The sequence below is a fragment of the Caretta caretta genome, chromosome 1, assembly GCF_965140235.1.
Source record: "Caretta caretta isolate rCarCar2 chromosome 1, rCarCar1.hap1, whole genome shotgun sequence".
NCBI classification, from domain to species: Eukaryota; Metazoa; Chordata; order Testudines; family Cheloniidae; genus Caretta; species Caretta caretta.
Window position 1 is genome coordinate 332,822,184 of NC_134206.1, and position 24,567 is coordinate 332,846,750.

Genomic DNA, 24,567 nt, shown 5'->3' on the forward strand with positions numbered 1-24,567 from the left:
TTCCCTACTATTGGTACCCAAGCTACCAAGATTAAAGACAGCATTGGTATATCTATACATGCTGCTATCACACCTCTGGCTGTGGTGCAGGTGTTCCCCAAAAGGAACATCTTTACAATCTTTTCACTGTCACAGTTACAGCAGGTTGGAAAATGGTGCAAATTTTCCTTGAGGAAGTTTTGAAATTCCTCAGGAAAACTTTTCAGCAACATTTCAAACAAGAGAAACCAGCTCTCGTCATGTCCAGTGAGCCCTATGGCTCTAAAATCAACGTTAAACTATGCTTGGGTTTTGTTTTTGTTTTTTGTATTTTAAGGATGCGATATTTACCCAAAGAAAATATCACTCAACATCCTGACTACACCGTGTCCTATATGCTGCCAAATGTTGCTCGCTTCGAGCCTGATATGTCAGTTGGGCCAGAAAACGACACCTTTACATGCATCAATCTCGCTGTTGTTGTAAGTAAAGAAAGGAAACAATAATATCCCAGCTTGGGTATTGAAGGATTAACGGCAAAAGGAGAGAAGTTATAGCTAATAACAAAACTGCAGGGTGGGCTCCATTGTTCTAAAACACAGGGGGCTCGATTCTTTGCACCACTCTGGCAGTGTAAAAGCAGCTTGATAGTGGGCATGTATTCCATGTAATTTAAGGCTCCTTTACACTCTTGATGTACCGTGCTCTTAGTGTCAATGCAAGTCAGGCCTAGGGACTGATTAGTGTCAACAAAACACAAAGCCAGCAGCAAAACCTTTCAGGTGGGATTTATTCACAAAGGGTAAGAGGAGTTTATTGGCCAGTTTTAATGTGAAATTAAACTGATTATCTTGGAGACTGGCGTTCTTGCTCTATCCAAGATACAGTGCAAGCAGTGCATTGCGGGTGTTACACAGTGTTCTGGCGGTCTCCTCAACCCTGCTCTGGAGGGAGAGGCTGGAACATATCCCATGCTCATTCGATACTTGGCCTCCCTACTACAATTAGTGCCAATGTGGTAATGTCCCCTGAGCCATCCAGTCCTGTTGAGATCACAGTCCTTTTAAGAAAAAGCATATTGCCCAAGAAGCCTGGGACCTGATCTGTAAAGTGGTAATCTACTTGATTTTGTCTGCCTGAATTATTTGTGTATTTTCGTATCATTAGAACATTCAGCTTTGACTAAAGCTATAAATGCATGTTCGTATTGGCTCTTGATTTTGTTGCTGAATTATCTTGAGTTAAGACAAATACTTTGCATTATTATCTTGTCTCCAGATTTTAAGCAGAACTGCTTTAAAACTGATGCTATGAAATGGCCCCTTATTAAAACAACTACCATTTATTAATTATTATTATTATTACAAACACTAGTACACTTGATGCTGTGCAATTCAGAGAGGAAGAATCAGGAGTCAAATGACAGTCCTGTAGCTAAGGCACTGGACTGGCACTGTCAAGATGTGGGTTTAATTTCCAACTTTTCTACAGACTGTCTATGTGACCTGCGCTTGATTTCTCTGTGCTTCAGTTCCCCATCTGTTCAATGAGATAACAACACTCTGTTTCCCCCACCCTTTGTCTGTCTTACCTATGCAAGCTACTAGGGACTCTCTGGCTATGTCTTTATACAGCACTTTAAAAAAGAGGCCTTCATGCTGTTTGGTACCTTGAGGAGCTCCTGTAATTATAATGCTAGTAACAGCATGATTACATTCTGCATTTGAAAATGTTTGAATTTCAATGTGTATTGACCAAAATGAGACAATACTTGGGTGTGTATGACAAATCTGTGGGTTTTTTAAAACCAGCTCTAATTCCAAATTAAATAAACATAACTCCTTTCAATTGAGAGCATCCAGGTGCTTTAGCAATGTTAATCAAGGCTAATATTTTTGAACCTGTATGCACAAAGTTAAGCACCTAAATTCATATCAAGGCCCTAATTCCACAGAGCATAGCTAACTTGAAAGCTCTACCCAGTCCCGAACCCCCTGTGCACCCGTCCCACCTGCTTTCTTGCAGTGTGGGAGCAGTGATCCGAACATCTTGCTCTTATGCCTCATGTCTTAACTTGAGCTCTGGACAGGCTGTGCAGAGGGCTAGGGAAATGTCTCCTTATATTGCCTTACTCCACTTCACAGCCTCATTAGTCCCAGTCCAAATCTGTCCCCCACTACACATATATAAATAATGATAATGAATACATCTTCTTTGGCACTGAATGTGTCTGCCAGATTATACTAACTGTTGTTGTTATTATTATTGCAGGCCGCACCTGCCCTGTATCAAAACTCTTTTGTACAGATATTGCTAAATACATGGATCAAGTCATCTAAATCGTTCATGCTACAAACCAGAAGTGTGAAAGAAATTCTTTGGGGCTATGAAGACCCATTCTTAAAGAAAGTGATATTTCCTGTGGAGCGAACAATTGGTGTCTTCTACCCTGTAAGTAAATCTGTAAGGAGAAACACCTTTAGTGAATGTCCTGTGGAAAGAGACTTGGACAACCTGACAGTGGCAGGTTAGGGAGATAGCATCTAAGGGTAAGTTTGCACTGCCTTTTAAAACCTGCGGCTGTGAGTTTCAGAGACCGGGTCCATAAAATCTAAGCTTGTGGGGCTTGTGCTAGGGCGCTAAAATGTGTAGACATTTGGGCTTGACCCGGAGCTCAGGTTCTGACACCCAGGAAGGGGCCTGGGTTTCAGAGCCCAAGCTGCAGCCAGAGTGTCACTGTCTACGCTGTTGTTTTCATCACCGTGGTGCAATTCCAATTCAGTAGGCCTTTCCTCTGAGATACGCTGCCCGGGGTTTGAAAACGCAGTGTAGACATACCTTAATATGTCCCACTATTCACAGATATCGACATTCTCTCGTGGGAAGCAAAAAGAGGAAAGAGATGGCCATAATCAGTGGAAGTGACTGGAGAGCATCAACACCATTCCATATGATCCTGATCCTGCAGAAATACCGCCACATGTGGACCCTGCTTCTTTACAGAGTCCCACTGGAGTCACAGGGACTCTGTGCAAGTGTCCATGTGTGTGTGGACTCTGTTTCAGGAATGGAATCTCTGATGACGATGGTTTGGAAGTGGGGGCAGAGAGCTTCTCAGTGGCATTCTTGTACCTGATAAAATCAGCAGAATGTGCTCTCTTCTGTTTTGTTACACCATGGCACAGTCATGGGTGGGAGGGGAGGGACAGCGAGGCAGAGTGGCATAAGTCTAAGCCATCCAAACATTTAAAGGATAAGTGTGTAGGTGGCTAGAGTTGGAGAAAATGTCCTGTCGATAGAAAACCTTTGGGAATTACTATGTATTTGTCTGCTTCTCTACTATGAGGCAGCAGAGAGAAAGATAGATACCCAGCAAGCATGTCAGCAGACAGCAAAATTTGTACTAGCCAGATGGGCTGGCACTCACAGATATGGGAAGAGATCCACCTTCCTAGTCTTTCCTCTAGCACTTAGTTGGTTGGAATCTTTCCCAGCTGCTTAGATAATAAGAAATACCGTCTCTCCACACTAGTGCACCTATGCACTGGGGCCAGGATCTGACCTTTTAGGCCCCGATTTAGCAAAGCACTTAATTCAAGTGCTTAAACTGAGGCTAGTTAAGTCCCCATGGAATTATTCATGTATATCAAGTTTAGCACATGCTTAAGTGTTTTGCTGAATCAGGTTCTTAGTTTCTGTTTGCTATTAGCATTAACAAATCGGTGATTCCAAACATGAAAATCTCCATCCCAACCATAACTCCAAAATGTATGAGGACAAAACCCCACACCTGATGTTTGCACAGAGAAGAAAGCATAAAGTCCGTAGAGGTTAAGAACATAAAGGAAGATTATACATATATGATCTCACTAAAAGTCCTGAGAGCGGTAAAACTAAACTGTTGTTCTCTGTTCTTGTGTCTTTTGCAGTATAATGGCACATCTGATGGACAGTACAGAGTCTTTAATGGGAAAGATGACATAAGCAAAACTGCAATAATTCAATCCTATAAAAACAAAAGGTACCATAAGTACTGTTTATAAGAGAAATGTGCATATTCTTTATGCGTGACTCTATACAAGACATTACAGGCTTGATTCAGAGCCCATTGTACTCAATGGAAAGACTCTCATTTACTTCAGGTTTCAGAGGAACAGTCGTGTTAGTCTGTATTCGCAAAAAGAAAAGGAGTACTTGTGGCACCTTAGAGACTATCCAATTTATTTGAGCATGAGCTTTCGTGAGCCACAGCTCACTTCATCAGATGTGTACCGTGGAAACTGCAGCAGACTTTATATACACACAGAGAATATGAAACAATACCTCCTCCCACCCCACTGTCCTGCTGGTAATAGCTTATCTAAAGTGATCAGCAGGTGGGCCATTTCCAGCACAAATCCAGGTTTTCTCACCCTCCACCCCCCCACACAAATTCACTCTCCTGCTGGTGCTAGCCCATCCAAAGTGACAACTCTTTACATAATCAAGTCGGGCTATTTCCTGCATAGATCCAGGTTTTCTCACTTCCCCCCCACCCCCAAACACACACAAACTCACTCTCCTGCTGGTAATAGCTCATCTAAACTGACCACTCTCCAAGTTTAAATCCAAGTAAAACCAGAATATCTGGGGGGGGGGGTAGGAAAAAACAAGAGGAAACAGGCTACCTTGCATAATGACTTAGCCACTCCCAGTCTCTATTTAAGTCTAAATTAATAGTATCCAATTTGCAAATGAATTCCAATTCAGCAGTTTCTCGCTGGAGTCTGGATTTGAAGTTTTTTTGGTCGCTATCTTAAAACAAAAAAACTTCAAATCCAGACTCCAGCGAGAAACTGCTGAATTGGAATTCATTTGCAAATTGGATACTATTAATTTAGGCTTAAATAGAGACTGGGAGTGGCTAAGTCATTATGCAAGGTAGCCTGTTTCCTCTTGTTTTTTCCTACCCCCCCCCCCAGATATTCTGGTTTTACTTGGATTTAAACTTGGAGAGTGGTCAGTTTAGATGAGCTATTACCAGCAGGAGAGTGAGTTTGTGTGTGTATGGGGGTGGGGGGGAAGTGAGAAAACCTGGATCTATGCAGGAAATAGCCCGACTTGATTATGTAAAGAGTTGTCACTTTGGATGGGCTAGCACCAGCAGGAGAGTGAATTTGTGTGGGGGGGTGGAGGGTGAGAAAACCTGGATTTGTGCTGGAAATGGCCCACCTGCTGATCACTTTAGATAAGCTATTACCAGCAGGACAGTGGGGTGGGAGGAGGTATTGTTTCATATTCTCTGTGTGTATATAAAGTCTGCTGCAGTTTCCACGGTACACATCTGATGAAGTGAGCTGTGGCTCACGAAAGCTCATGCTCAAATAAATTGGTTAGTCTCTAAGGTGCCACAAGTACTCCTTTTCATTTACTTCAGTGAATGCTGGATAAGGTCTAGGGTCAGCAAAACCATATTCTCTCTTTTAGTCCACCATGGCTTCGTTATGGCTTTGAATTTCAGGGAGTTATGGATCGTGTAATCTAATGAGTTGCTGCTGTTTTCGCTTGCAAGTGATTGGATCCCATTAATCCCTTCCCTATTCCATTGGTTTCACAGGATATGATTGAATACAGTTTGGCCAAATAAAAATACCAAAAGAAATTGGCACTGCTTTCTATTCTTGCACCTTCTTCAAAGCATCGAACAAGTAACTACTTCATTGTGGAGCCAATAAAGTTAGAAAGTCATAGCAACACTAGACAGTGATCATCATCCATTACAATGTAAAACAAACCCGGTAAAGGAAATTGGGGGGCGGGAGGGGGCAGATTAATCTGCTGATCCTTGTGAATTGCCTGCTCTGGAGAAGTCAATTGTAACTTCTTAGGGGGCTTATTCCTTCACCCACTTAGAATCATAGAATATCAGGGTTGGAAGCGACCTCAGGAGGTCATCTAGTCCAACCCCCTGCTCAAAGCAGGACCAATCCCCAACTAAATCATCCCAGTCAGGGCTTTGTCAAGCCTGACCTTAAAAACTTCAAGGGAAGGAGATTCCACCACCTCCCTAGGTAACACATGCCAGTGCTTCACCAGCCTCCTAGTGAAAAAGTTTTTCCTAATATCCAACCTAAACCTCCCCCAGTGCAACTTGAGACCATTACTATAATGGATCTCTCTGTCCTCCACATTTGTACTCTCCAATCCTTAAAAGGAGATAGGAGTTAGGAGAAAGAATTTCAGACTAACTGCACAACTTCCAATGCTATCTGCCTTCAGACACTGTTCTTTGCCTACTATTCAAATATGCCTTTTGGAATATAACTTACTTACCTGGTCCTTCTCGTATGAACAGAGAGCAACAATACCCGAAGTCCAAAGGTGCAAACAATTCGATGTTTATTGGGGTGAACTTCCAGCAAGCATGATTCCAGTTTCCTTCCTTAGTGTCCCCCTTCCCAGCTCTGACACCACAGAGCCTTACACCTGTGTCCCTGTTCCCATTCCTGCCCTTAGCAAAACATGATTCCAGTTTCCTTACCCCCATTCCCTGTTCCCATTTCCCCCTTTAGCAAAACATGATTCCAATTTCCCCACCCCTCATTCCCTGTTCCCATTTTCCCCACACACACCCACCCACTCACTTGCTGATTGACTGCAGACTATATAGTAAAACTTGAGTTCTGCTTAGCTATACCTTAACCAATCATTTTCCTGAAATTTAACTAACCAATCCTAACATATTGTAACATGATTATGTAACCAATTATATCCCACCACCTTAATTAGTTTACACCCAGCAAAATTAATTATACAGCAGACAGAAACAATCACAGAAAGAGACAGAGATTATACAGACAAACAATAGCAAAGTGGGAACTATAATGACAAAATAATACAGAAGTGAGGATTTCACATCCCAGCTATTGATGTGAGTTCTTGCCAGACAGGATGCTATCAAACTAAGTTTCCTTTTACATTTTCTAGGCAGTTCCCTTTCTCTGGAGTTGATAGGCACTATCAGGACAGGACTGTGTTCCTAACAGCCCAATAGCACCTTATTTCAATGTGACTAGTTTGGAACGTGAGGATGTAACCGTTCACTTCCCAGCTTATGGCTGCCTCTGTTGCTTAGCCTAAGAACAGGGCCTCAGACTGTCACAGTAAGAGAAGGCCCTTACACTGGCAGACAGTGATTTTGATTCTTTCTTTTATACCTCTATAACTAGCCAAATGATAAGAATACACCTAAATTCTTAGAGTATAGGCCTTTATAGACAGACCTGAATATCTATATCCTAACATAACTATTGTGAATTCTGTCCATGTCCGTACATCTAAATACTGCTCTAATGCACTGTCACAGGAGACATTTCTGAGAAGATATGGGGATTTTGTGTCTAACAGCAATCTTTATTATTCCTTTTTCCCCAAAATAATATGATCTGTCAGGCCTTCTCACAGGGAGTTACAAGAAGAACAACTAGTGGAAGGATTGTTTGGGTTGTATGGAAATTTAGAGATTTTCCGTTCCATTTGTTTTCTTAGATATTGTTTATATTTTTTCATCTAGAAAATTTGTTTTTGGTAGTGAATACTCATGAAGCACGTGTTTAAGTCCATATAGTCCATCTCACCTGAACTCTGTTTAAGACAAGTCTCTATACACTACCAAATATCCTACCAGAGTTAGGAAACAGGTGGATTCAATAGCATGTAAATAAAAATACTATTGAAACGTTTGTACCTACACTCCAAAGACTTCCATTTCAGTAAACTGGGATTCTTATTTCCATAAGTGGCCACTGAGCCTTTTGTGCTTTTCTTCTTAACCAGGAAATCTCATCAGATTTCTTCGTTATGTTTCCCTATTTGCAAAGATCAAAATGTGCACTTTTCAGCTTAGATTACATTTATTTCAGATGAAAGGAAACAGAATGCAAAGGAAGAACAAATTCAGAGCCCTTTTCTCCTTACACTTACATCATGAATAGTTACAGTAAAGTCAGTGGAGCTATAATGGTGTAACTGAGGTAAGGAATGGTGTCCCTAGCCTCTGTTTGTCAGAGGGTGGAGATGGATGGCAGGAGAGAGATCACTTGATTATTACCTGTTATGTTCACTCCCTCTGGGGCACCTGGCATTGGCCACGGTCGGTGGACAGAATACTGGGCTGCATGGACCTTTGGTCTGACCCAGTATGGCCATTCTTATGTTCTTCTTATGAGGAGATTCAGGCCAAAAACCTCTATGAGAAAAGCAAGTGAAGTGGTTAACTCTGTAACATTCTGCATCTGAACTGAAAACCAAAACAACAGCTCCCTGCATCAAGGAGGGGACTTCTCTCTTTTGAAAGCATCCCTGTTCAGTTACATAGGCCGTACTTCAGCAGTGAATGATTGCAACTACATAGCAGGGCCTATGTAGCTAATTGGGTTGAAATAGGTTACATTAAAAAATACATGGTATGTGGTATGACCAGAAACTGTTTTTGTTTTTCGTTAAAGCACTCTTTCCATGTGGGCTGACCAGTGTGACATGGTCAATGGAACAGGTGAGTCTATCTCTCTCTCTGTTCATAAGAGAATTCCCATCTTAGTGAAAGCACTATGGGCCGCAGAAAGTATTTTCCCTTTTAATTGTGTGCACAGTGTAATGCAGCAGAGTTTTCTTTTTGTGTAATATATGAATACAATCTGAGTCCCAAAATGCTACAAAGAGTTAAGTAATGCACTCACGGAAAACTACACTAGAGAAAGTATTATACTACAGATGCTGCAATCTGGTGAGGCTGGGCTTGTGGAAGCCATAGAGAAGGCTCTTGCAATAGTAAACGTGTTATAGACATGGTCAGTAGCGGAAAAGGTGGGGTCTGAGCAAAGAGTGGTGACAGATGATACAGCGTTACATTGGAGGATATGTGCAATATTCCTCTCTTTGACGCACTTAGATGAGGGAAGTTCAGATGAAGCCACAAATTCATTTGGTCAAAACAAGTAGCAAGGGTAGACATGGAGGTGTCAAAATGTATGTACAGTTGTGTTATCATTGTCATTGTAAAGGCAATAGCTAAGGTTAAAGATAGACCAAGATGACCAAAAGGGGGAAGGTAGATAGGAAGGAGCAGAGGGCCAAGAAATTAATCCAGTGGGACTCCACACTAGGAATAGCACAAGGGGACACAACAAACTTTGAACAGTTTATCTTGCATGTTGTGTGCACCTGCAGTTCTCTTCCCAATAGGTCTTAAGCCAGAGAGTGTGAAAACAAGCTGGTTTATTTGTACTGTACTGTACTAGCTAGAATAGAGCATTCTCCTTACAGTAAAGCACACATAAGTGATTCAGACATAATAACACCTTACTAGTGCTTAAGCTTCTTATGAAGGCTGAGTCAGAAGGGATTGATGCTTCATTGCAGTCTGTGCTAGTGATTATTTGTTAAGCAGTATTCTTAGCTCCTGGGACATTTCTTCATCTCTTTCCTCTTTGACTTGAACCTTTCCCCCATTCTCGGCCTTTTTTTTTTTTTTGCTCTTCCTTCCTTGCGATGGTGAAATCAGGCTTGCAGACTGTAGACTATATGCATTCTCTGGTAAATGGATTCAGTGGCTCTGGTGTGGCATAAACTGAAGTTAATCAACCCATGCTTGATGAATAAAAAGGATTTTACATTTACATTCATAATGGCTGTTCAAGAGAGATTATGACCTTGGAGAATTAAACAGGACCCTAAAATCCTGTCAACACCTGTGAGAGCTGCTTCTTAGTCAGGTATTGTATCTGAGAGGATATGGATGGAGAATGAAGAAAAGTATTTTGTAGCCAGACATGGAGCTGAACTGATTGTGTCTGTTCTAATTCTTTTTCTTTCTCCCTTTTATGGTTGTTAATCTGTCCTCATCCTAGAATGAAATGTAACTTTGGTAACTGGTTTAAAGAGGAGGCTTGCTTGCATTAAAGTGTCAAAGGACTCTATATTTGCCTTTTAAATTCCCAGTGCTCTAGCAAAAGAACAAGCTTTTTAACAGTAAAATTAGCAGCCTCCAGAGATGACTAGTAGTCACTGTGTGATCCAACTCAGTGTTTAGTGGATATTCAGTTTGTTGTCACAACAAGCACTATGTTCAGCTAGGCCAACTGCAAATCAGAGTTCTGTATGGCAAGAATTCCTCCTTCTCTTGTGGACTTTCATATCATGGGGTGGAGGGGTTTTCCCTTACAAGATAAAATGAAGTGTTTGGATAACTAAATTAAACACCACAGGCAACATTCTCATCCAAGAATTTGAAAGTCAGTCAGGTTTTGCCAACCCATTTCCTAGGCTGTCAGGATTTAGGAATAGCACACAGACATGTGGATAGATGGAATCTGGGCTTGTATGAGAAAAGCCCCTGCTGATAACAGAGGTCAAGTGATGGTCTGTAAGAGAATCTCCTTGCTCCTGTCATCTAGGCTGAGGATGCTAAGATACCAGAGAAGCATTTATAACTCTGTGATGGGTGCTGTATAAAACCTAAATAGAAGCTGTTACAGGCTCCAGAGAATGAACTGGTTAGAGGTTTGTTACAGCATCCTGCTGGGCAGGAGCCATCTTCAGAGGGATGCTGGAGGTGGATATTGAGTCAATATGTAGTTAGAAACCCATGTTCAAAAGCCTAAGGCTATGATGTTTATAAGTGCTGAGCATCCATAATTCCAGTTAAGTCAATAGGTGTTCATCTCTGAAAATCAGTTCTCAACCCTTCTAGCTACATAAACCCTGGAGTTGAATCTACTGGGCAGCAGGGAGCCAAAATTAGTACTTTTCTGTGCCCCATATCTTCTATGGCACATACCCTCAACTTTGTTAAAGATATTGCCTACTCGCCACAGACTATATATACCAAATTTAAGATTAAAGGACTTATTAGGGACTTTAGAGAGGGTTCCAAAATTAGGCCTATAATAGAAAACAAGACTTGGCCACTACCTTGCATAAAACTTTGTGTGTGCAAGCCCTAGATTTGTCTTTCTTTGTTCTAAATATATGGAGAAGACCACAGCTGAGTGTGGCATTATCAACGATCTCATGTCATAAAAGTGGAATTGCATTAAGCTCTTATTTTATTTCATCCACAGATGGTGCATCATTTCCTCCTTTTGTAAGGAAGGACCAGATCCTGCACTTCTTTTCCTCCGATATTTGCAGGTAGGACACTTGGAGATATCCATATTGTGCTCATATTCCTATGTGTGCTCACCAAAAATCATGTTCTTTGAAAAACTATTTAAGACAGTTGCTGAACTTGCTCTGCTTGGTCTCAGGTCATTGAAGCAACTCAATAAACAAATCTTTGGTTTTAACCATATGAATTTGCTGTGTTCATGATTGGCTACTTAAAGCCTGATTCTGCCACCCTTAGTTGTACTGAAGAGTGAGTAGTTGCAATGCCTCTGAATCTCTGATCCTTTGCACTGGTGTAATTCAGGAGTAACTCCACTGAAGATCATAGAGTTACAGTGGTAGATGTGAGTGGAGACTCAGGCCCATTGACTATTCATACAAGTAGTACTCAGTATTAGGGTTGCAGAACTTGACCTATAAGGGTGCATTTACATGACAAGCAGCAGCCATGGCAGTGAGTCTCAGAGCCCGGGTCTACAGACTTGGGCTTGCGCTCCAGTGCTAAAAATAGCAGTGTAGACACTTAGGCTCAGGCTCAGAAACCTACCACCCTCAGTGTCAGAGCCCAAGCATCAGCCCAAAAGGTCTACACAGATATTTTTGGTGCCATAGCATGAGTCCTGTGAGCCCGTCTACAGCCCCAACTCTGAGACTCACTGCCACAGGTTGGGCTAGCACGAGGTATTTAAGCATTATTCTGAGGGCTTATGTGGAGCTTAACGGATGCATAGGCCATCTGTACAGGTGTGTATTTCACCCTTCATAGCTAAATACACCAAACTGCTTTCTCTCAGAATATGATACGTTTTACCCAAAATAAATAAATACATAATAAAAATTTTAAAAATCTCCTTGCAGTTTTTCTTTTCAGTCTGTCTTTTCTGCTGTTGCCATACAATGTCCCTGAATACTCCAGTGGGATGGTTACAAACACTGCTCAATAGATTTCAAGGGAACGGAAGTGTAATTCTTCCAGGAGATACATTTGCAGGCTCAACTTTGATTTTCAGTGCTGGGAATGAGCTTTTTCGTCTTTAAAATGCATCATTTATTTTAAAAGTTGCATTAAAAAGGATCAAGGTTTATAAATCAAATTCTTATCATGGAGCAGTCTGAACCCCAAAACTGAAATATGCCAATCACAGCAAAGGACTTTTCACGTACCTGGTGAAGAAGAGAGAAACTGTTTCTTCATTCAGGCAGTTGGATGCAGACAGACCTTGTCTGGTTCTTTAGTTCTCAGATCAAGTAATCATAGTCGTTTCTTTCTAGTAGTACCACACAAGGTCTCCCTAAATTCTGACCTAGTCTTAGCAGTCAGGGAAGGCAATGCTTGACATAATATAGGACATGGCAACACTCAAAACACTGCTTTCTTCTAACGGCTTGTCTACACTAGAATGTTTTGCCGCTTTAACTACACCAGTAACACCTTCCCCCACCCCAAGCATGGATGCAGCTATATCAGTATAAAAGGGTTTATACTAGTATATCTTATTCCAGTTTGTCAAGTGAAATAAGTTCTACAAGTATAAGACACCTTTATACTGGTAGATCTACGTCCACACTAGGGCTCATACTGGTATCACTAAATCATTAAAAAAAATCACACCTCTGACATAGTAATAACATTAAAACTTTTCTAGTATATAGCCAGGCAGAAACCACTCTGAAAGACTTAAAACATCCCAACACCACAGGCACTGTAGATCTTTGCCTGGGGAGGAGTTGTTTCTACATTTACTCTTAACTGTATATTGTTGTCTGTGTTTCTGTATTGTATAGAATAGAATCATAGAACCATGGGGCTAGAAGAGACTGCAAAGGCCATCTAGTCTAATATCCTGCCTAGAGGGTTGTATCAAAACCATCCAAGATAGCTGGCTATCCAGCCTCTTTTTGAAAACCTCCAGTGAAGGAGGTTCCATGACTTCCCTCAGCAATTTGTTCCAGTGTCCTATTGTTCTTACAGTTAGGAAGTTTTTCTTGAGATTTATAAAGTCACCACTGCCTGTGTCTCTTTTTTGGAAATGTCATGCACTCTTGTTCATAGTCTGGGCAGTTCCACAAACTGCTAATCCAGGGCTAACGGAGCCTGGAATCATCCGAGCAGCGGCCAAGAGCACTTTATCATTTAAAAAACGAGAAAGGTAGGGCGTCTTTATAATGCATCAGACATGAATGCGTATTAGCAACCAAAACACCTGTAAATACAATATAAACTAGAGACAAATGAAACATTTCTCTTTTATATTCAGATCTATCTATGGCATATTTGACAGTGAGCGGATTGTGAAGGAAATCCCCCTGTATCGTTTTACAGTTCCTTGTGCAGCATTTGCATCTCCATTAGAAACTCCAGAAAATAAATGCTTCTGCACAGAAGAGGTTCATTCAAAGAATTGCACAACATCTGGTGTCTTGGATATTAGCACCTGCAAAGAAGGTAGAGTAGTAAAATGTCACTCATCCAAACAAGCCATCTGGCCTGGGGGAAAGATGGTTTTGTGGTTAAGGTACAAGACTGTGATTCAAGAGACTTGGATTCAATTCCTGACTCTGCCACAGATTTCCTGTGTGATCCTGGGCAAATAACTTAATCTCTCTGAAACATCGATTCCTTAAACAGGGATTTGAATACTTCTTTACCTTCATGAGATGTTGTAAAGATAAATTTATGAATGCTTCAGAGCTGCTCAGAGACTGTGGTGATGGGGCTATATATCTAGCTTTGGAGATGGTACAAGTGCACGAAATAAAAATGTGAGAGATGCATAAGGAAGAGCGAGAGAGATGGAAGTTTCAATATCATTTACACATTCAGGGCTAAATTATCCCTTTTCTCTGTGGGGGGAAGCATAAAAGGAGCTTCATCCACTGCATAAGAGCTTTGGACACTCATAGTTCCTGTGTTCATGAGATCTCCTATACATGGTGTGATAACTGTATGTGCATATATAGGATGATAGCAGCAGCTGTTTTAACTCAATGTAGTTCCACTGGAGTAAATTTACAGCTGGGAATTTGGCCTATATGTTGTAATTTTATTAGCAATTAATTTTACTCTTGCAAATTATCTACATACCAATAGGATGGTAGACACTACAGAATCTCTCTCTGCTTTAGGTCTAGTAAATCTTCACAATGAATGTGTATATTTGTGTGCATATCATAGTTATTTATTTATATATAAATAAATAAAATGTCCTCAGGTGAGGTACTTCAATAAGAGAAACCAGACTAAGACTTGACTTTCCCATTTTGCTTGTCTTTTTGTAATAGGAAAACCTGTGTATATTTCACTTCCCCATTTTCTGTATGCAAGTGAAGATGTGTCCGAGAATATTGAAGGATTGAGTGCAAATAAGGATGAACACGAGACCTTTTTAGATATAGAGCCTGTAAGCCAACATTTATAGTATTTGTTTCTTGATAACCATGCACAGTATTGCTTTGCAGTGTAGTTATAATACTGATTCATTTCAGATATGATCAGAGGAGCCCATATCTCGGTGTTTGGGTTCTGCAGAACCCCATCAAATCTTATTCTGACCTCCAAAGTTTCGCAACTCACATAAGTGTTAATTTTGCCTCATCTCTATAGCTGACAGATTGGGGTCAGTTTGGTTTGGCAAAATCTCAGTCAGGTTTCGGTGTTTACAAAGAGTCCATTTTCTACGGATCATCAACATTCAGAGAGAGTTGGTTCAAAGAGTCTGTTTTTGCACACTCTCACTGAAAAAGGGATACTTGAAGATGCTCTCAGAATAAATTAAAGTTACACAGATCATGGTTTTTAAACACTTGCTACTTGCCATTCTAAATTGCCAAACTGTCTTTCTTCCAGCACAAAATACAAACATTTCTTCACAATACTGTTCAACTTCCCAATCTACATGAAACCAACTCAATTGTACATCATAAACAGATATGTAGAGCAGCATAGGATCAGATGACCTTTTTTAGGCAAACATATGCCATATGTAACACCACATAGTATGACAGTTTGGTGACCACAATCTTTGCTATGAATTATGGTGTCAAATATGATCATTGTCTTGTTCTGTGATCACTGTTCGATGTACGTAGAATGTACAATGATGAAAGTGGCATCCATGTGGTCTTATAGTTGTATGCCGTACATTTCAAAATTTCATCCATGGTGGGTGAAAAACCTATTGGGGCCACATTTCAGCTGATGTAAATCAGTGTAACTCCATTGGAGTCAATGAGATTACTCTACTTTGCACGAAACAAGATTGTGTTTGAGCCAAAGATTTTATATTCCACTCTAAGTTATCCCTTACAGAGCTCATCTATTTTTGTTGTGTTTTAAACATGTTTTGATTTTGTTGGTTTCATTAAGTAGTAAATCTCATTTAATTATACTCACAGTTTAATTAAGTTGACCAAGTAACTGCAGTACAGCCTGTTCTGCCTTCCAAGTGAATGACTGTAACAATGAAGCCTCCCGTTTATCTGATTCCATAGTACATTTGATTGTCACACTGTGCAGCTGTGATAAATCTCTAAATAAACATTGTTGTTGAACATCTGATTTTAATCAGCTTCAATTTTTCCTCCACTTGGGTCCTAGTCCCGCAAAGCATGTGCTTAACTTTAAGCATGTGAGCAGTCCCATTGAATTATTTAAATCCAGCTATTCAAATTTTGCAAATTCAACACTTTTTATACTGGATTGGAGCCTGGCTGAATCATTCAAAAAACAAGTTAAAGTGGGGGAAAACTGAACAGATAATATCAAAATGTTTAACCTTTAAGATGAAGTTTAAGATTAACCTGTGTCTGAGAAAGTAATTGTGAGTCTCATGCATCTTCGTAAGGTACAGATGTTCACAAAAACAATCTCAGCAATTGGTATTAATTAGAGGTGGTCAAAAAATGGAAATTCCACCCCATGGAAAATCTGAGACTTCAAAATTTGTTTTGACCTGAATCGGGATGGAAAGTTGAAATCCTGGAATTTTTCACAAAACAAAATATCTAGAAATATTTGGTTTTGAGCTTTTACATTATAACATAATGTAATATAACAAACATTAAAATGCTGAAGGCTAAATGAAATATTTAGACTAGAGCTAGTTGGGAATTTTCTGACAAAATGTTTTTTTGATTGGGACTGAAACTTTCCATGGCAATGTATCCATTTCTCAGGTTCAGGATGGGATTTCTGGGGAGTGAATGTGAGACCAGAGTAGTCAATAGCATGGTAGTCAGTTTACTCCCCTAGGATGTGGGAGATGCAGTTTCAAGTCCTTGATACAAATCCGAGAAGGTAGGGACTTGAACGTGGGTGAGTGCCCTAGCCACAGGTCTAGGGACTATCCTGGGCGCAAAGAGCCTCTCTCTCTTTTTTGTTTTGGTTGGTTGGTTTTTGGTTTTGGCTACAAAATTTGAGTGGTCTCATTTTCATTTTGATGAAGACTGAGAGAAATTTCAAAACCTCAGTTTTCATGAAATGGAATTCTTGTTTTCTGGCCAGCCCTAGTTTTCACCTTATCAGAATGAAACATTTTGTCTTTATTGAAACAAAACATTTCAATTATTTCCTGCCAAAAATTTTGATAAAATTGATATATTCCTGCGAAGTATTTTGAATTAATCAAATCAGCATTTTCGGATGGAAAATGGCTCTACTATTAAATTTGCAACCTTGCTAGTTGTCTCAATAAAGACACAAGAACAGAATGGGAATGAAGAATGAAATGACCCTTTGACCCCTTGAGGTAATCCCAATGGTAAACAAGTTCATGAACAGTGTTAATTCAAGTTTCTCTGATGTGCCTATTCCAGACTTAAGCTTGTAGTGGCCACTATCACGAGCATTCAGTTCATTGTGGTTGTTTTATTTATTTTGTTTTATTTTGTGTTTTCTCCTTTTCTACCTTTCTGGCTTTAGACCACTGGGTTTACATTACGATTTGCCAAAAAGCTGCAAATAAATTTACTGGTGACGCCAGCACCAAAAATCGAGTAAGTGTTTTCTCTATCTTTTGTTTCTAAAACATAGGTACAATATTTTGTTTGTTAGCCCTTTTGCAATTAGGGTGACTGGCTCTACAAAAATGCTTAGTAGGGTTTCAATAAATATAACCTAAATATTAAATATACATTTCATAATGACAGTATTATGACAGTGTGTCTCAGTTCTGCAGTATGACATCTATGTGTTTATACTCCTAAACCAACTCATTGAAGAGCCCCAGCATTGGGGAAATCCTTGGGTAGAGTAAAGGAACGAAGTAGTTCCTATACAGCTCACATCTCAGCAATTGGCACAGGATACATGATGAGGGTATCCTTATACCCTAGTGATCCCTGAGTGTTAGAACGTCCCTTGGAAATTGGTGGAGGTAAGGGGAGACAAGGAATAGTTGAGGACCTGCGCCCACAATATTACTATTAATGAAAACAGCAGTTAATACTTAATCTCAGTGTTCCCCGAGACTTCAGAAGAAGATTCACTTGGTGATTTCCCCTCCCTCGTGGGCTCTGAACTTAATAATTGATCAAGCCCAAAGTGAATACGATTTACTTTTATAATTATCATTTAATTATGTTACTGGAGACTTAGGGGCCTGCCCTTCAGGATGATACATACTTTGGCCCTGATCCTACAAATGCACTTAAACATGTATGTGCAAAATTTTCAGCATGTGAATAGTCCTATTGATTTCAGTGAGGTTACTCAGGTACTTAAAATGAATCACATGCTTAAGTGTTTTGCTGGATTAAGGCCAGAGTGCTCTGCAACTTGCAAGATCAAGTCCCTAATTCTTTTCCTACATTTCAGTATTTTCTATCACCCAAAAGGGAGCTTTTTGAAATAAAATATTAGAACACTTTTTAACAAGCTTGTAAGTCCATTGCAATCAGAAATAAATGTAAATATAAAAGGTGTGAAATTTTGTAAATAAAATCTTAAATATTTTCCAATTTGTGAAATTTCAAAATGCCAAAAATTTCAACCTGCTCTGTAGCTCTTAAAAAGGCCAAATATTTGTGAATGTCATGAAATGTTCCATTTTTGATTGAAAAAAATTGCTGATATTTACATTTTTTTAAAAAATGTCCTTCAACTCCAACATTTGCACATAGAAGTCAAATTTCAGATTTCTTGGGAATGTCTGGCAGGCACTGGGGGCCTGATCCAATGCCCACTGAGGTCAATGGAAAGACTCTACAGTGGGCATTGTATCAGGACTTAGAGTCATTTTATGAATCTATAAACAATAAATGAGATGAGAAGCAAAAGCAGAATTATATAGTGTATTCAGATTGTGAATAATATAATCATTCCAAAACTAGTGCCAATGAAAAAGATAACGGATACCATACTGTGAGACTGTTGATGCAGCACATTACACAGGAGACACACAGTGTGCTTTCTCAAAGAGCGTCTTTACTTTTGTTCTTCATTGTTTTATTTAACTTAATTTAAAACAAAAGTCATTATGACTGAAAACTGTATGGAAAAAATATATACGCATGCACTAGTCTTGGAATGATCCCATTATTGTGCATGCATATATACAAATGTTTGGGCTAGGTGAGAAATGGATTTCCCATCAGACAAAAATGTTTGAAGCTTCAAAATGTTTTCTTATCTTGAAATATGATGAAAAACTGAAATCTCAAACATTTTTGAAAAACGAAAATCCAAAACATTTTTTCATTTGGATTATCCAAAATGGTTTGCTTCAATAATTTTGAAAAATTTCATTTCAGTGCCAACCTTTTTTCCTTTTTCTTTACCTTTATTTTAAATTTAGTAAAATTAAGAAATTATTTGAAATCCCAAAATGGAAACTTTCTGGTTCCATATTGTCAAAATAGGATGTTTTGAAAATCTCAGTACTTTTTTTACCAAATTTTTTGAGTCAGCTGTTTTGTTGAACTTGTCACTGTTTGACAAATAGTTTCACTTTCAACAAATATGTATTTTTTGACAAAAATGATTTGTTGAAAAGTTCCCAATCAGTGCTAATAAATACACACACACGTACTTAATATTTTGAAAGAGACTACTGGTTCCATTCATGGTCCCTATTTTAAGTATAAAGTATATTCTTCCAGGTAGTAAAGTCTTTTTAAATGGAAGATACCTTTTAAATCTATCCACAGTATGTACACATGTACATTATCATAATTATTATTTATATGTGGTGGCAGCCACAGGCCTCAATCAGGGATCAAAACCTTATCGCAATCTAGGTACTGTACGTGCATTTCATTTAGAATACAGTCAAAGAGCCACCTTCCACCCCACAAGAGATTGTAATCTAACTATATGATGAAAGACAATAGACAGAATTGAAAAACAGATTTGGGAAGGGCAAGGTAGGAGAGAAACAATTATGTTATAACCATATAGATGATCATACAGACATTATCAATCTAGTTACTTTCTCATACCCAGAGTACTAAATGGAGGATGGTGTGCATAATGGCTGTAGTCATAGGTGCCCACTCCGTGGGTGCTCCGGGACTGGAGCACCCACGAAAAAAACTAGTGGGAGCTCAGCATCCACCAGCCGCAGATGTTTAGCGGCTTGGAGAGGGGATTGGGGGAGGGCAGAGACCAGCAAGCAGCAGATGGGTGGGGCCTCAGGGAGGGGGAGGAGTGGGGCAGAGGTGAGTGGAGCAAAGGAAGAGTCTAGGGGAAGAGTTGGAGTGGGGGCAGGCCTCGGGGCAGAGTGGGGGTGGAGCACCCCCGGTGGAAAAGTAAAAGTTGTGCCAATGGCTGTAGTTACCTATATACTTTTTACAGAGGAATGCTGTAGTTTGAATTTACTGGAGGTTTGCCACCTGAACACATACAAAGTGTACTGCCTGTCAGTTTCATCAAAGTGGTAGAGTATAGGGTTATGAGAAATTGCTAGATGGAAAATGTGAAACTGCAATGTGCAGATAATGTGTTGTGGCTGTTTCAATTTTTTATTTCAATATTTGTTGCAGTGCTTTATCAAAACTTACAAGATCCTATATCTTTCCTATTCTTTGGCTGAATGAGGTTAGTATGTTTTCTGTCTATTAAAACATTCTAATTATTTCAGCTTTATTAGAAATAATCTAGGAGATTTACCAAAAAATAGTCCGGAGCCAAAGTTTTCAGTCTTGTTTGCCTGAAATTAGGCATCTACAGCTAGAGCCACAAAAGCAGTTAGACACCTAACTTCCACTTTAGGTGCCTAAATCCAACAAGAGGGGTCACTGACATCCTCAAAACCCCCTCTCAGCTGCTGCCTAACACTGTAAGCACCTAAACTCCCTAGCTGCCTATGTTTCTTCCAGTGAGCATGAGCACAGCTACCTCAGTCTAGGGCCTCAGGTTCTTATCTCATACCTGAGCCTCAGCAGGTTCATCAAAGTAGATGCTAACCAACCTGTCTCGCTAGTGGGGCCCGATCCAGCAGGCATTTTGAGCGCAAGCCTCCAGCTACACAAAAGAGCTGGAGGAGGTGATGGAGGTTGTGGTTAAGGCACTCTCCTGAGATGGGGATACCCTTCTCCCCAAATCCCTTAGAATCATAGAATATTAGGGTTGGAAGAGACCTCAGGAGGTCATCTAGTACAATCCCCTGCTCAAAGAAGGACCAACACTAACACTTTCTCCACATCAGGCAGACAGAAGACTTGAACCCAAGTCTCCCACATCCTTGATGAGTGCTCTAATCCCTGGGCTAAAACTTGTTTGCAAGTCAGAAGTTAGGCTTATGCACTTTTCTCCAGGAGAGGGTACACAGCTGAGAATCCCAGTTAGTGACAGGCTCCTAGACTTAGCCCTCTCGCCTAGACTTAGGTGCCTAAGACCCTTAGGGGGAGGAGCTTAAGACCCACTCCTCGGTATTTCCTATTGGCTATTTCCTATTTCCTTCCTGCTCCTCAAGCTGACTTTTGCAGATCCCATGCTTAGATGCATATCCCTCCATAGGCACTGTGTAGGGTGCCTGGGCACCTAACTCAGGGCTGTGGATTCCACTGGGTGGCAGGGCAACAGTTCGGCACTGCAATGCTGAACATTGCAAGGCCCAAGTCCCTTTGTGGATCTAGCCCTTAAATCCATGTATATGATAACATTATGTGCAATCACACTGTCTATAATGTGCATATGTTCCATGAGAAAGGACTTGCATACTTCAGCTGTTAATGCTCTTGCACTGTTTCAGACGGCGACTATTGATGATGAGAAAGCAGCAATGTTCAGATCAAAAGTGATCTCTCCAGTCAAACTGCTGAACTTGCTGCAGGTGGTGCTGATCATAGTCGGTTGTGTGATGTTCCTAGCGTTCACAGTCTCATATTTCATATGCCGATCGAATAAATTAAGTAAGTAGATTTCTGGTGCAACTTGTGCAGCCCTCCATGGGAGCTTCACTAGAGTAATGACTTCAGCCGAGGGTTGGATGGAGGTTTCATCACATGGCATAATCTTTAATGAAAGGTTCATCTTTAAGCCCTGCCTGGAGACTCCAGGACAACCCTAGATGATTGGCAACCCTACGGTTACAGCCCCAAGAATTATTCTAAATTCCAATCAACCTCAACACTTATCCTTTTAGTTTCACTTCTGGTCTTTCCTTTTGTAAAGGTCCAGCATTTTTCAGTTGACATTTACAAATTCTGCTCCTAGCCCTATTCAACCAAGGTGCTATTGACAGATTGAAATTCATGCAAGATAAGACTTTGGGAATTGGGTGACTCCAAGAGTGATGTCTTGTTTTCAATGAGTCAGTGGGGCTTCTGTGACCTGGAAAAAACCGTATGTGTTGTCCAGAGCTATTCCACAGATCAGAATGGCCTCCCTGGCTGCTCCACTGTCCATCTATCTGGTAGAATGTCAGGTGAAGCCACACAGTTGCAGATCCACATGATCTCCTAGCAACAAGTCCCTGCTGGAATCCCTAAACCTCCAGCGCACTGCAGTGCAGGCCCCCACTCTAAGCAGAGTGATCAGGATCCATGGATCTCTTCCATAAGGTTCCCAATTCTCCCTGATCACCATTCTACATCAGAACCACACCAGTTTCTCTGGGTCTTGGCCCTATGTAGCCATGGAGAATAGGACTGGACATGGTCCTATAATGCACTAAGAGGTACAGCAGAGTAATCCAAATAATGGCAGTGGATTTGATATAAGAGTTTAGATGGGGATTTTTTGGGTGATTTGAAGGAAACGAGGGAGTGTATAACATCAACGTCTATCAATAATATCAGAGTACAAATATCATATCATAGTATAGAACAGTGGATCCCATAATATAAAACAGGAGGTTTTCCGTTCCCACAATATACCTTTCTCTCAGGTCAAATGGGATAGCCATTTTGTAGGCCACATGATTCATTAACTTTTGACTTTTTCCATTACAGGTAACAAAGAAGTTTACTTGTAGGTGATAATTACTTCAAATTTCACACAAGGAGTTTGTAAAATTCAGTGGCAAAACAATCTGGTCTTATGTTATCATTTATACACATAAACACACTATGGAATGAACGTGTCTTTCCTTTCTGTGAAGAATGTACAGAATCCAGCTTCTCAACCAGCAACACCTGATGTTTCAAAAAGCCCATTTTTACAACTTCATTGAAGAGGCCACAACAATATCATATTCTGAAACCACTTATCATGGTACAAACCTCTATTACAAATAGCATATTAGCAGGTGAAAACTGAAATCCAGTTTGGAATCCAATCCACTTTCTGCCATTTATACAACTTGCTAGTTCGCTTCTCTTGAGACTGTGAGAATAGGAGTAAAAGCCAGTTGCTGATGTTCTGGTTCTAAGTATGTGGGATGGTGACCTCATCAAGCTCATGCAGTGCCCTAGAAGTTATTCTTTTTCCCATTCCTTCAAGCAGTGGAAGTTGCTGCAGTAGAACTGCTCTCCTCTCTTCAGAGATATGAATTTTAATGACTATAAAGTTTATTATGTAACGTGGTTAACCATAGTATCTGAATGTCAATAAAGGGTTTCTGAAAAGCTTTATTTTAAACTATGCATGTACAGACATCAACAAAATACATGCATGAATGCTAACAGTGGCTGATCCATACCGACAGACGGCTTCCTTTCAAAACATTTGTGCAGCAGCCCCATCCCTGTCCTTGGTCTGCTGTGCTCGCCTCCACTCTTTTCACTGGAACTGCTGCTTTTCTTTCTGCCACTTCCTTGGCCAATACCTAGGACCCTACCAAATTCATGGCGGTGAAAAATGCATCACGGACCTGATGCATGAAATCTGGTCTCCCCCGTGAAATCTGTATAGTATAGGGTAAAAATACACAAAAGACCAGATTTCACGGGGGAGACCAGCGTTTCTCAAACTGGAGGTCCCAAGCCAAAAGGGGGTTGGGGGTGGGGAGGGGGTCGCAAGGTCATTGTAGGGAGTTTCCGGTATTGCCACCCTTACTTCTGCGCTGCCTTCAGAGCTGGGTGACCAGAGAGCGGTGGCTGCTAGCTGGGCACTCAACTCTGAAGGCAGTGCCGCCGCCAGCCGCAGCGCAGAAGTAAGGGTGGCGATACCACGACCCTCCTACAATAATCTTGCGACCCCCCTGGACCTCCGTTTTGTTTCAGGACCCCTACCGTTTCAACATGGTGAAATTTCAGATTTAAATATCTGAAATCATGACATTTATTATGTTTAAAACCCTATGGTCGGGAAATTGACCAAAATTTGGTAGGGCCCTACGGATAGCATTTCCCCCTGCAAAATAAATTCTACTTCTCTCAGTCCCTTTTGTCAAGTGTCCTCCGCCACTACTTAACACTTAGGGGACAAAGGGACTCTTGCTTCTTCTCAAATTTCCCCAAAACAAGCAGCAGATTCCAGGGCTGCTTCATCTCCTCCACAGGCAGGAGCAGATTCTAGAGAAGACCGGCAGACCCGCTAACATCACCATGACCCATGGCTTTGGTAGAGTATCAGGCAGTCCCACTCTGCAGATGTAGAAGAACACAAAGGAAGGAGGTGTCCACAAGCCCATTCCCTTTCAGGCTACGTGTTACATCTGTACATGTACAAACAGCTGTTTAACAGGAAAATTCAACCTGGGTGCTCATCCTGTAGCCACTGAAGTCAAGGCAGGCTGTTGGATTGACTTCAGTGGATGTGGATCAGGTGTTTGCTGAGCTCCCTACAACTCACTGTGATGTCAACAGGTCAAATCCTGAGAGGCACTGAGCACTTGCAACTCTCATTCCCTCACTGGATTCAATGAGAGCTGCGTGAGTGCTCTGCACTTCTCAGGACTTGCTTGATTTGTCCTCGAAGGTGACTTGCAAAGGAAAAATAAGTACTGAGGTCATATTCACAGAAATAGAGCCTAAAATGTTTAACACCCGGGTCTGGCATGCTGAAACATTGCCCACAGCTGGTGGTGGGAAGGGAAAGAAATTGATTGAAATGCTATTGTA

At 40.6% G+C, this 24,567-nt stretch overlaps 1 protein-coding gene across 11 annotated transcripts in view; it reads left to right on the forward strand.

The window, feature by feature from the left end:
• CD36 (CD36 molecule (CD36 blood group)) overlaps positions 1–23,136 on the forward strand; it is an 87,399-nt gene extending 64,263 nt beyond the window's left edge. For all 11 annotated transcript variants that reach the window (XM_075124513.1, XM_075124512.1, XM_075124510.1 and 8 more), the window contains 11 exons: positions 317–461; positions 2,251–2,430; positions 3,909–4,000; positions 8,466–8,512; positions 11,079–11,148; positions 13,383–13,570; positions 14,407–14,525; positions 17,045–17,118; positions 20,104–20,158; positions 21,315–21,474; positions 22,516–23,136. In XM_075124513.1, the coding sequence (XP_074980614.1) occupies positions 317–461; positions 2,251–2,430; positions 3,909–4,000; positions 8,466–8,512; positions 11,079–11,148; positions 13,383–13,570; positions 14,407–14,525; positions 17,045–17,118; positions 20,104–20,158; positions 21,315–21,474; positions 22,516–22,538 (1,153 nt within the window). In that variant the 3' untranslated portion in view covers positions 22,539–23,136. The remainder of the gene's footprint in view (positions 1–316; positions 462–2,250; positions 2,431–3,908; positions 4,001–8,465; positions 8,513–11,078; positions 11,149–13,382; positions 13,571–14,406; positions 14,526–17,044; positions 17,119–20,103; positions 20,159–21,314; positions 21,475–22,515) is intronic.
• The last annotated feature ends 1,431 nt before the right edge of the window (positions 23,137–24,567 follow it).